The 13,541-nt window shown below is 39.3% G+C and overlaps 1 protein-coding gene across 2 annotated transcripts in view; it reads left to right on the top strand.

Moving 5' to 3' along the window:
* Window positions 1–13,541, top strand: part of ATP9B (ATPase phospholipid transporting 9B (putative)) — a 141,231-nt gene that overhangs the window by 48,732 nt on the left and 78,958 nt on the right. For both annotated transcript variants that reach the window (XR_013961383.1, XM_080683641.1), the window contains exons 8-11: window positions 572–666; window positions 9,270–9,350; window positions 9,672–9,747; window positions 12,878–12,954. Coding sequence is in view for 1 of the 2 variants with exons in the window: in XM_080683641.1 (XP_080539767.1) it covers window positions 572–666; window positions 9,270–9,350; window positions 9,672–9,747; window positions 12,878–12,954 (329 nt within the window). In the remaining variant the exon portion in view is untranslated. The remainder of the gene's footprint in view (window positions 1–571; window positions 667–9,269; window positions 9,351–9,671; window positions 9,748–12,877; window positions 12,955–13,541) is intronic.

The raw sequence follows: 13,541 nt of genomic DNA, 5'->3' as shown, positions 1-13,541 counted from the left end.
ACATCACATGATTGTCATCTGTGTATGTCATTCTGTGCATACAAATAGTGCTATTTTGTCTTAGGGTGGGTTCTGAGAAATGGTGTGATAGCATGGTCAAAGGGTAAATGGATTGTTGAAATTTAATATTTTTTCATGTTTAAGATTTGATAGGGTTATCAGTATGACAGTAGGTCTGGCCAGGGTTTTGGCATTTTAACTGTGCCTTTATGATGAGGAACGTGTGTTTTCTGGTGGTACCTCTGACATTTTATTATCAAAGTCAAATCACACATTCTTGGATATTTTTGAGTATTTACTTATTGTTTAGTTATCAGAACATGAATCAAAGGTAGAAATGATCAGTGTGGTCTTTCTAAAATAAAGTGCAATTAATCTTAAACCTTAATAAGCCAAGAATATCAAATAGGAGATAAGGATCAAATAGTTAATCACCTGTATCTTTTCAGCAAACTCCTTTTGTGAATCAAATAAAGAATTTCTAGGTATATTGTTTTGGATCTAACTGTGTTGTGGAATTTTAGTTTTTAAAGTATCTGTAACTCAGAAATTTTTCTTTTCTAATTCCAAGGTTCATGTTTTATTCGAACGGATCAACTAGATGGCGAAACTGACTGGAAGCTGAGAGTGGCCGTAAGCTGCACACAGAGGCTGCCAGCTCTGGGGGTGAGCACCACCGCAGTACCCCATCATTTATGTTTAGTAAATTTCTGTTTGTACCAACTAATGTATCGAATGCATCAATAATTTTAAAAAATAATATTTACTACTAATGAAGGATCATTGAAAACTAAGCCAAAATAACTTCTGTGGTATCTTAGCACATAACCTGTCGAGGTATAGTTTTGAATGTTCCTAATGACTTGACACTATGATTTTTTTTCTTTCTCACCCTTTTTGTTTTTATTTTTAAACCCTCTCTGTCCAGTAATCTTTGAAATGGAGAGCTTTGGTGAGGTTTCAGTGGGTCCATTGAAATAAAATCACAGTTTTGGTGTCCTGGCCAGTGCGGCTCAGTTGGTTGGAGCATCATCCATTATACCGAAAGGTGGCTGGTTAGATTCCTGGTTAGGGCACATACCTCGGTTTCAGGTTTGGTCCCTGGTGTGTGCGTGTGTGTGTGTGTGTGTGTGTGTGTGTGTCTTCCCCCCCCTCCTACCCCCTTCTTTCTAAAAAAATCAATTAAAAAAAATAAAAACACAGTTGTGGCCCTTTGGTGCTTACTTTGTGTTATTTGTAGTATTTATCTGATTGAGAGAAGTTTCATTTTATATGATTTGCTGATATTCAATGGACAATGAAGAAAGATTGAGAATCTCTGAGGTAGGAGTGGGGAACCTTTTTTCTGCCAAGGGCTGTTGGGATATTTATAACATTATTCTCGGGCCATAGAAAATTATCAACTTAAAAGTTAGCCTGCTATATTTGGTCAAACATTTAATGAACTCACCCCTAATGCCTTGGTGGAGCCAGACAACATGATTTCGCAGGCCTTATGTTCCCCTTCCCTGCTCTAAAGGGAGAGAATTGGATACCATGGATTTGGTCCCTTTCCTTAGGTTGGTTGGCTTTGGATGGAAAAACCTACTTGTGCCGCATCCAGTTAACAGTTCATCACCATGTGCAGCATGAACCTTCTTCATTCCCCTAGGTCCTGGACTGTTATGTTCACATGTTTAAGACTCAGGAATAGTTTATTCTGTGGGTGTTTTCAGTTGCCTACATGTTAGGTGGTCCCTCCGTTGAAATTCATGTGATCATGCTCAGTGTCCTTTTCATATATTGCAGTATTTGATTTGCTGATATTTTATGAAGGATTTTTTATGCCTATGTTCATGAGGGATATTTGTCTGTGTTGCATTTGTTGTAATGTTTTTGCTTTGATATCTAGGGGTACGCTGGCCTCATTAAATGAGTTAGGAAGTCTTTTTGCCTCCAGTATTTTTTTTGAAGTACTTGTATAAGAGTATTGTTATTTCTTTTTAAAATATTGAACAAATTCACCCTTGAAACTCTTTGGGCTCAGAGCGTACTTTGTGGGAAAGTATTTAATTGTGGATTAACTTTCTGAATTAGATAATAGAGTTCATCAAATTTTCTGTTCATTGGAAATTTGTATTTTTTAATGAATTTATTTGTTTCATATAAGTAGCCAAATTTAATGGCATAAAATTCATAATATTTGATGATTGTTTTTAGTAGTTGTTGGTCTCAAGACCTCGTTCATTCTCAATATTGGTAATTTACATCTCTTTTTTCTTGGTCAATCTAGCCAGAAGTTCATCAATTTTATTTTTTTTAATATATTTTATTGATTTTAGAGAGGAAGGAAGAGGGGAGAGAGAGATAGAAACATCAATGATGAGAGATAATCATTGATTGGCTGCCTCCTGCACACCCCCTACTGGGGATCAAGCCCGTAACCCAGGCATGTGCCCTGGGCTGGAATCGAACCTGGGACCCTTCAGTCCGCAGGCTGACACTCTATCCATTGAGCCAAACCAGTTAGGGCGAAGTTCATCAATTTTAGTGATCATTTCAAAGAACTTGCTTTTGGTTTGATTGATTATTGTCTGTTTATTTTCAGTGTTACTGATTTCTGTTATCTTTATTTTCTTCATTCTACTTAGTTTGTGTTTAATTTTCTTGCTTAACTTTTTAAAGAATTTTAGACTCTTGATTTTATACCTTTGTCTTTTCTGGCAGAAACGTTTAGAGCTATAGATCTCCTAAGTATTACGTAGCCGGTGTCACACAGATTTTTATAGACTGCACTTTCATTATCATTTAGTTTAAAATGTTTCTAATTTTTTTTATGATTTCTTCTTTCACCCCTCATTTACTTGAAAGGATATTGTTTATTTTCCAAATATTAGGGGATTTTCTTAATGTCTGATAATTTATTTATTATTTAATTCTGTTGTGTTCACAGAATGTATTCAGTTCTCTCAGTCCTTTTGTATGTATTGACTTGTGATTTTGTCCCACAGATGGTCTCTGGGCCAGTGTTCCATGTATGCTTAAAAATTTTTCCCATGTGCCATCACCTTACTACTTAAGCATCTAGCTTACAGTTCTCATACTATTTGCTAAAATAAATTGGTTCTTGTCATTAGATGTTCTTGCAGCCTGCTGATTTTCTATAGAATTGAGCCAGTTGTTGGGGTGGTGCTATTTTGCTCGGTTGCAGAGTATTTCCTCTTTGTGTCCTTTCTTCTTTTTTCTAGCAAGCATCCTCAAGTAATCTTGCCAGGGTTAAAGGGGAAGGAAAGATCATGAATCCTTAAATGACTGGAAGGATTTCAATTGGCTGTCATTCTTGGATAGCAGTCGCACTTCCAAGAATTTAGAGTCACTGGAGTGGATACTTGGAAAGAGTTGTACTAAATAATAATTAGTAGTAGATTTAAGAGTGGTAGAAGAGAAAGTGCAGGGTTAAAACACTGTATTAGAAAAAAACTTGTTTGAAAGAAAGCCAAACATAAGCTAAGCAAACAAAAGCATGTAGGGTGTGGTTGCATTATTAAGAATTCTAGGGAAGTAGGGCGGTGGTGATGGAGGCTGGGGCAGAGAGGCCTGTAGAGGGGAGATAGAAATGTCCCACATTTTGGGTGAGGGGGCTGAGAGCGGGGCAGGGAGGCCTGCAGAGGGGAGATAGAAATGTCCCACAGCTTGGGTGATGGAGGCTGGGAGCAGGGTAGGGAGGCCTGATGAGGGGAGATAGAAATGTCCCATAACTTGGGTGTTGGAAGCTGGGAGCAGGGCATGGAGGCCTGACCAGGGGGATAGAAATGACCCATAGTTTGATGGTGACGATGTCATGGGCATATATATATGTGTGTGTGTGTTAAAATGCATAAAGTTGTACACTTCAAACATGCACAATTTATTGCATGTAAATTATATCTTAAGAAAGTAGTTAAACTTACACTGCTGTTATCTGTATTTTTTAGTATTCTCATGATGACAGGAACTGACATTTTATCAGATTCAGTATTATAAAGATTTTTTCATTTTTGTTACTGACAAAAACGTATAAATTGCAAAATATTTACAAAGTTATAGTATGCAAGTCATGTGCTAATTAAAAATTTTTATGGTTGATATACTTTGATAGGGACTGGCATTGAGCATTTGGATTGAGCAACTGTGTAGTAAATGAAAAAGTTTTAAGCTTTAAGATATTACTACAAAACCAAAAAGCAGTATATTTAAAAAAAGGAAATTTAACGGAATTTCTGACTCATCAATCAAATTAAATGTGTAGCTTTATATAATTTGGCAGATTATGTATAGAAACTTTATTCATAGAAAAGAAAGCTGTAATTTTATTATGGATACAGACAAGGCAATTTGGTCTTTCATTTAATAGCTTACGCTGCCCATAACTGTCACTCACTTTGACTTTTCTGTTTCTAATGTAATGGATTTCGGGAATATTTGGTGTTCTTCGCTGTTTGTCACATCATCAGTTGAGCATTGTGTCCACCGTGACACAAGGAATAAGTGAACCTACAGATCTTAGAGCTTTTCTTAATGAACTGAGGACACCATCAAGAATAACCTCTCTAATTTAGTTGCATTCCCAGAGCACCTAATGTGATCAGAGAATTAAAATTTTGACAAGCCCTTTAATACAGCTGTGCTGCAGTTCCTGCAGTGCTGGCTCCATGTCTTGGTACTACACAGGCGCCTGTCTAGGAGGTACACATTCCAGGCACCCTAGCCATTCGGGAAATATGTTTCTAGCTTTTGTGATCAGGCAAATTTATTAACAACAATGAGGTCATAGTAATTTTCAATAAATCATGACTTGCTGATTTATTTCAAAGGATCCATATAGCAGTAAACAATACCATTTACATTTAATGAGTTTTATTGAACGAAAGGCAATTTTATTTGTAATGAACCACATGTTATGATTAAGGATGTATTTTAATGACCTTTAAGTAATGCGAACAAATGTTGCCCTTGACCTAATAGCAGAGGCTTTCCTACATGATTGAAAACTTCAGAATGGTTTTTAAATTATCATGAAAAGCTTCGAATGGCATTCTCATTATTGTGCCATCATTCAGTCATTTGATGTCTAATATACTAGATGAAATGCATTCCCCTAAATGTTCATGCACATGTCGAAGTGAGGATGGTTGCTAGCTTGTTCTTTATTTCCATGTCTCCAAAGGTAATCTGTTATATGAACATTTTATTTTTTGAAAATTACTATGACAGTATAATACTTAACTGATGAATGATTCTCAAACTGGCCTTATCCTAGGAATCATTGGCTGCTTGTTAAACATTCTAGTCGTGTTTTCATAAGTCTAAAATTACTATACAATGTATTTCTTCTTGTGTAAGCTAGCTTGACTTAATTAGCTTGAAAATAAATTTTTATTAGTTAATATATAGTCTCTGCTGCAGTCGCAGACCCACAGTGTTGAGCTGCTGTACTCCCCCCTTCAGCTGGTGTAGCATCTCTGCTACAAGGTCTCCTGGAGGGTGTGTGAGGAGCTTTCCCAGAGAGTGTGTACCGTAAGTCAGGGACGGGGATGCGTTAGCTTTCTGCCTGTTGGCGGTTCTCTGCGGAGGGTTGCTGTGTATTGAACTTGATAGTGGCAACAATGTTTTCCATGGAGAATCATTTTGGTAACATTCTATGAGTAATTTTTAGAGGTTAGTCATGGTCCTCTTTCCTCCTCTGATTTTATGTATTCAATCCCGTTCTGCTCTGAGGAGTGGTTTCTGTTTCCTGTATTGATCCACCTCAAGTCAAGAGAGAAGTTTTTCTCCTTCACCAACATCCCAGAGGTCAGTGGTCCCAGGTTGAGAAGACAGCTCTGTCATCCTCCGTTTGTGACTTTCCACTGTCCCAAATGTCTGCTCCCAGCCAGCTCAGCCAGCAGGAGGGGAAGTGCGTGGGAGAGCACTCTCATCCCAGGCACTTGGCACTTCTCATCACATCTCATCACTAGAATGAGCCACCTGGTGAGAACTAGCTGTGTGTGTTCTTTATAGGGGCCATGCGCCCATCTGAAGCTCGAAGTTCTGCCTTTAAAGGCCATGGCAGAGTGGTGGACAGTGATCTTCATCTCACTGTCCCTCATTTGCCATCACACTTCTCACTGGGTGAGGCATTGAGACTCCAGTCGTTAGGGTCCTCAGAACAGATGCCCCCATTAGATTCTTGTCAGGATTACCATCTGTACTATAATCAGTTACTTCACAGTTGTTCTCAGGAACTCTAAGCAACTTGAAAATGTGTATATCCCTCTCTCACCTAGATTAAAGGAGGAAATGAAACATAAACAGCAAAATAGTACATGGCTCCTGGAAGTGGAGGAGGACATACCATTTTTAGGCCATTGCCTGTTTTCTGCAAGTGATGACATACAGCCAGCAGCCAGGCTCCTGCTCACAGAGCAGCCCTGACGGGGGGCTGTGCACACAGCAGGGAGCCCTCCATGTTCTGCCTCCCTGGCCACAGGGACCCTGAATACATGTTTAGAAGCAGCAGGAATGGAAAGGCCACGTGCATTGCAAAACCATTCCAGGAGTAGAAGAGCATCATGCAAATCTCTGGTGTGTTCTGAGAAATCTCAGAGGACACTGCAGTCTGAAAGAAGCCACGAAGAAGGATCAAGTGGAGATGAGACCTCATTGAAGGACATGATTGTGGAAATAAGAACACGGCGTAGGGCTGGAGAAGAATTGTTCTGTAGCTCCCAGAACAGAGGCCGGAGTGTGGTTTTGATCTCTGTTCCCAGTGGACACACTGAGTCCTGTCAGCAGCAGGTGGTGAGGATGTATATGAAGTGCTGCCTGTAAGGGGAAGGGTGTCCCTTGGCACCTCGGCTTGCCCAGAAGAAAAGCAGGTGTTCGGGTAAACATGTTGCTGGAATAAACAGTTTAGGCCCAGTGAGCCTTTCTTCTCTGGGAATGCTGGGAACCCTCTTGAAATCCACATTTCCAGACACTGGCCAAGGCATCTTTACAGGGAATGTATGTTGTTATTCTAGGTCCTTGCCCAGCTGGGTGGGACCAGCCTGCCCTGTTGGTCTCAGGTGTGTCCTGTATGGGTCCTGGATGCAGCCAGTAGAAATGGCACCCATTCACCCTAAAGTCCACCTGAGAAAACCCAGCTGTCCCTTTGAATTTCAATCTCTACACCCGGGAGAAGCTTCCTCAGGCAGCAGGAGGGGAGAGCATGCGGACAGTTCTGCTGGACTAGGGATGACCTCCTTCCTGTGCCCTGCCCAGTATTCTCTGGCAGCGTCATTGGGTATCAGGCAGCAATCCTAACTCCCTGTCTTTTCAGTCATCCCCTCCATTTACCTTGGGAGTGGCCCAGAACAGATCTTTCCCTCTCTGGGACAGCGGCACTCGGTAATAAAGCTGCCTTACTAAGGCCTGTGAACAGAAGGAAAGTGAGGGAAGCAGGTTAGGCTCATGATCAACTGCTTCGAGCTGCAGTTGATCTGGAGTGCCAGTCACAGGTGACAGCAGTGACACCTTGGATGATGGGCCTCCCACTTGCAGCTGTGAGCAGGGGTCACATGTTGGGGCAACAGTGGCTCAATTTCAGATGGCCCCATCAGGGCCCAAGCCCTTGGTCATGGTTAGCTCAGAGGGCCCAGCCAGCATCCAGTTTTCATGGTTTATGTCCCTCCCATGGGTTCAAATTCTGCACTAGTCCCAGGTCCCAGGTGTCTCCATAAGGCCATTCCTGCGCTCAGTTTGGCATTGCTCGGGTCATGGTCAAAACACTCCTAGAAGACAGTGAGAGTTCAGTACGGGCATCTGGGGTCTGTGAGTCCAGGGTTCCAAGTGATGAGACTTCCAGGCTGTGCCCTGAGAGCTCTGGCTCAGATATGGCATCAGCCTCACACCAAGGAGAGTCCCAGAGCTGTCTAGACGGGAGCACAGTCTGTGTCCAGTACACTGGAGTGTTGAGGGCATGGCACTGGTGCCACTTAGGGCAGACCAGAATGCTGCCCCCTCCCCCACTCCTATCCCCACTTTCCCCCACCCCCCTGTTCAGGAATCAGAGCTCATCTGGAGAGCTGCAGAGTTGTCTGTCCCCCAAGCAGCTTTGACCTGGTTGTGCAGCTTGAGTGGTTAGTTTTCTTTTCATTAATCTTTTTAATAGTCACTAGATTGTTCTGTCAAACCTGTAGTCCTATTACAGAATTTTCCTGTAATTTAAGTCTCTTTTTTATTCTCCTGAGCTTTTTCAGTTATCTTCAGGTTACCTTACATCTGCTGATAACTCTCACAGTACTAATAAAATGGAAAAGGAATCCCGGTCCTCCTGAGAGGACGCAGAGGACCTGCAGATAGGAGCAAGCCAAGGCCAGGGCACTATCTGTCCTGTGCAGCCCATAGGCGGCAGCGCCAACATGGAGCATGAGACAAGGACAGGCTTGAACTCCTTACTCTTCACGTTTATGGACCAATGTCAACATCCCAGTCAAATTCAGTAAAATACCAATATTTTTAAACTTCTGTATTGAATTTGTCCAGTTTTCTGTAGCCAGTTAGAAATATTTAAAAAAAAGCAACACTAAAATATCAATAATTAAAAGACTGTTGAAACTTTACCTTAAGAAAAGCACAAGTACAAGTAATCTCTATTAGTGGCTGTAATTTACGCATTATTGTTGGGGTCCACGTGATCAGTTTGAAAAATGCACCAGCGTGTTTGGTTCATCACAGACTTATTTGGTCACTCTCCACCCACACTATCATTTGCCTGTCCCTGTCTGAATTCAGGTGTGCTTCACATCTGCATGCGTGGAGCTTTGCCTTACAGGCGGTCAGAATCCCATGTGGGGTGTGAATTTGTCCAAATCCAGACAGATGAGGATCTTTCCATGTTGTAAATTCCTGGTGATCTGGTAAAAATCATCGTGCATCATTAAAAAACTGAAATTTATTTTAGATACATTGCTAACGGTAATATAATTCCTATTGTTTTAATAAAATTAACCAAACTTTCTGTACCTTACCAGCATCTCCCAAGTGCTTTGGACACAGACCTGTCATCAGGTAGCAGTGATTTGTTAGAATCAAGAGTGCCAAGCCTCCCTTGAGCTTAGAAATTGTTTCTTTTAGTTATCTTCCATCCTAATTCATAATGTTGGCACAAAAAATATAAGAAAATCAACCATCACTTTTGATAAATAATATAGAAAAATATTAATTGGTAGCTGAAAATTTTAAAGAAACTTTAATTTTAATGTTACTAATTTAGATACTCTGTATTCCAGGACCTGTTTTCCATCAGTGCTTATGTCCATGCTCAGAAGCCACAGCTGGATATTCACAGCTTTGAAGGCACATTTACCAGGGTGAGTTAAGTCTTCTGTTAAATCAAATATACTCATTGTGTATGTAAGTTAAATGTAACAAACCTTTATTTAAAAGAGTTGTATCAGGCAGATTCTGCCCCGTAGTTGTTGGTCAAATGGGGAGAAATTCCTGGTGCTTCCTGCTCCACTATCTCAGAATCCTGTCTCAATTCCTTTTTCCCATCTTATTTTGCAGTGCCTTTTCACTGCTGGTCAACTGGATCCAGCTGTGGACCTCTTTTTAATGCTGTAGCTATCTGAAGTGTGAGTAATGCAAATATTAGTAATTTAGTATTGTTTTCCTTTTCTTTTCCTGAACAGGAAGACAGTGATCCACCCATTCATGAGAGTCTCAGCATAGAAAATACATTGTGGGCAAGCACAGTTGTTGCATCAGGTAAGAAATAAGCTCCATTTTTATAGTTAATTCTCACATAATAGGTGATGCTTTGTGTTTTTTGAGTGGCTCCAAACAAGTGTTTCTCAAGATGCCTGGCATAACATGGAAACTTTACTAAACATACGCTGCAGTTCAGTGAGTGTCAGACAGGCCTGAAAGTCTGCATCTGAGACAAGCCCAGGGCCACGGCTGACAGTGATTGTGATAAATACAGAAAATGAGAGGAAACATTTGGAAATTTTTATAGCAACTGATGAAGTAATTTAATGTTAGAAAAATTGGGGCGTATATTTTCTTGTTTTTATAATTGTTTCTTTTGTTACTTTATTGTTGTGGTATTTTACAGAACTAGTCCTCACAACATATTAATAATTTAAAAATAAAACCTGACTCTTTATCATTCATTGTTCGTGGGGCCCCTGCTCTAGAAATAGGTTACTCAGTCTAGGATTAAGGTAGCTGGAGAAGCTGCTCCATGAGGACAGCCCCAGAGGGACAGCCCCAGGCTCTGGGACAGGGACAAACCAGCTTCTGGCTGAGCATACAGGGGAATTGAGGACAGCAAAGAACCCACTGCAGCATGGGGTACATCATCCACAACAGGGATGGGAGTTGCTGCTTCTCAAACCTTCTGTCTCATGGGCAAGTGTAGAGGATGGGAGGTAGGTGGAGAAAGTGGGCAGAAAGTGTTGCTCTGATGTCTTCCCCAAACATGCACGGTTGCCAGAGCCCAGATCTGGTGCAGGTCCCATCTGACACTCTGTGTCCCTGCCTCATTTCTTTGTGTAGCTTTTCTCAGGCTGATTCATTGGTTTCATTGGGGCACGTGGGTATATCTGGCAGGTGTGTAGTGGTCACTGGTTCACTGTCACCGCTGTGTCTCCACTGCTGCTTGGTGCTTCTCGCCCTTCCCACCGCCCCTCCCACCCCCCCACAGGGATGCTCGAGAGCACCTTGTACGTGAGGTTTTGTTGAGACTGGCTCCAGGAAAGCATCTGTAAAATGTAGCCAATCCCCAAGGCTGCCATAGGGGCCTCAGTTTTCTTACTGCGTGTAGCAGGTTCTGGGTATATGATTGGAATCAAGAAAGACTTTGGTTGCTTGATCTTTCTCTCAGTCTGTATGTCTGTTTGTTTTTCCCCTACATCTTATCTTTCTCAAATGCAATCTTTCCTTAAGTCTGACAAATGTATTATATCTTGTTGCCCCCTCACGTCTCATTTTTAAATTAACAGGTAACCCCTTCCCCATCTTGCTTTGATTTGCCATGAATACAGGTTTACTCATTCTTTTAGCCTATAAATATATACCTTTTGTCAAAGAGAATGGAGGATATTTCAGATATGCTGTTCTGACTAGTAATTTTAGTAATTAAAATGCATGGGAGACTCAGTAAAAAATGCATTATTCTGACTCCAGCAAGTACTCATTTTTAGTAAGAATTAAATGAGATAATACATGAGTCTTTACCAAACTTTAAGATTAAGTACATAAAATTGCACGAGGAATTCTGTCAAATTCTTGTGTATGTTATATTTAACATGCAAATACTGATTTTAGTCTTTTGTCTGTCTGAATGCAGTGTTTCCTGTTGGTCTTGTCATTTCGCAGACTTCATCTGGGACACTTTAAAGTGTAGTGCCAGCCTGGAGTCAACATTACTAGTCACCTCTACACATTAAGACAGTGGTTTCTAGCTTGACTAACTTTCAAGCCTTTTCTGAGACTTGTTTTTTATAAATTAATTAGAAGGAAATTAATTTTGTAATTTTCCTTGTTCTATTTTGATGCTTACTTTACATTAGTGACACTTTTATATTTTAATTAAGTTAAACTTAATTGGCAAATTAGGAAAGTTTTAAAGTATTATATCATTGTGAATTTAATATTTTTCTATATATATGCTAACAGAATATCTAAGAAGTTTATTGAAAAATAACATTTAAAGATAGCATTTGTGCGGTTTGGAGTTCACTCTGCTTTCAAGAACACAGCTTCCCCAGTGACACACCTTTTTAAAAGGTGTGTGTGGGAGGGTGTTTATTCTAAAACAGAAAAATATGTGTCCCCGCTACAGATTTCACTACTTAGCAGTACTCTAGCGCTCTCTTCCTGAATGCCCTGTGGAGGAGGCAGTTTGTCCTGTGACTTGTGGAACATTAGCTGTCATTGTGCTTTATGTCCAGGAGATCCTGTGATCGCACTTACTCAGAGGGTCCTGCCTAATGATTCACTAAATACCACACCTTCACTTAATGTGACATCAGAGCTTAATTATCATAGTTAATTCTATAATGGTTGTTGACTGTCTTTCTTACTTTAATCATATTTCTTACCTTAAAATTTTTCAAAGTTAGGATTTTAAATTATGGACAGCTGCAGTTCTAGAAACAGACATCCATGGTTTCAACTTGACATTTCAGAGATGCCTGCCTCTGTACATCTCTTGCAGTCTATAGGTTATTCTGGGGTACTTTATGATTCTTTTGTCTGAAGTTTGATGGAACACAAATTTATCATTTTTTCTTGACATACAGTTAGAAAACCAAACTTTCAGGGGATGAATAAAAGAGACTTATAATATCTAAATTGAATACCAAATATTTTTATAATATTTCTCTTATTGTTTTAATTGTATATGTGCCAGAATATCAGCAGAGGCTCTTATATTAGTGCTTTAATCTTTACAGTGAAATATACTCCTAGACTCTTGTTCACAGAAACTGGTTCAGTTGGTACCATCATGGTTTTAAAAGGTCACATGATGACTTTGACCAGTTAAGAATGTGGCCTTTCTTCATTTAACTTCAGTGTTAGAGTTACCATCTTAGTGGACAATAATGAATGAACAATGTCACTCTGTTTTCAAAGAATATTAGTACATATTCTAATGTAATCTGTAGGTAAATTTGTGTTGCTTAAAAAATCATTTGAATTTTTCAAAGTTTATTTTGAAAGTTAAGATTAGGTTTTCTTGAACAAATCCAATCAAATGTGCTGTTGGATACATTTATATAAAATTATATGATATAATAATATTTCCAATCAAATGATATAATTAGAAAGTATTATCTCTGTGCTTACCATTTAAAGTATCTCTGTAAGGACCACTTTCGTGTTTTTGCAGGTACTGTAATAGGTGTTGTCATTTATACTGGAAAAGAGACTCGAAGTGTAATGAACACATCCAATCCAAAAAATAAGGTAGGCTAGATTAAGGAGCTACTGCTTTAATGAACTTGCTTTTTCCTTTCAGTAAGAAAGTACATGTAGTTCTGAATAGCCCATTCATTTTAGCTTAATACATAGAGTAAAATTACTTTCCAAAAGGTTGGTGATTTAGGATAAGAATTCTCTGTATTTATGTAACAACATGAGCATACAGAAGAATTTCCAAAAGTATCTTTCCTTGATTAATCAGTTTTATATGTCTCTTAAATTTTCATTACTGGATATATAATTTACCCATAATTTGACAGTTTATTGTGGGTCTCTTAATGTCTCTTCAATCTATTTACTTTACATTTGGCACTCTTTATTTTTATGTTAATGATTCGTTTTAAAATAAAGGAATCTGCATTATTTTTAGAGTACTTAATTTCATAGTGTTATATTTTTAAACTAGTTTTATGTAAATTATTGCCATTTTAGAAGAGATATATTAAAAACTAGATTTTAATTTTAAAGACTGCTTGATTCTATTTCTAAACTAATTATATTCCTAAAATTGTTGTTTATCCACTCAACATGTGTGCATGGTAAATCATCCAAAGTTATAGGGGACCTTTCTT

Source organism: Plecotus auritus, assembly GCF_963455305.1.
Source record: "Plecotus auritus genome assembly, chromosome: 8".
Taxonomy (NCBI): domain Eukaryota; kingdom Metazoa; phylum Chordata; class Mammalia; order Chiroptera; family Vespertilionidae; genus Plecotus; species Plecotus auritus.
The sequence above is the reverse complement of the archived record's forward strand: the minus strand, read 5'-3'. Positions and strand labels throughout refer to the sequence as shown.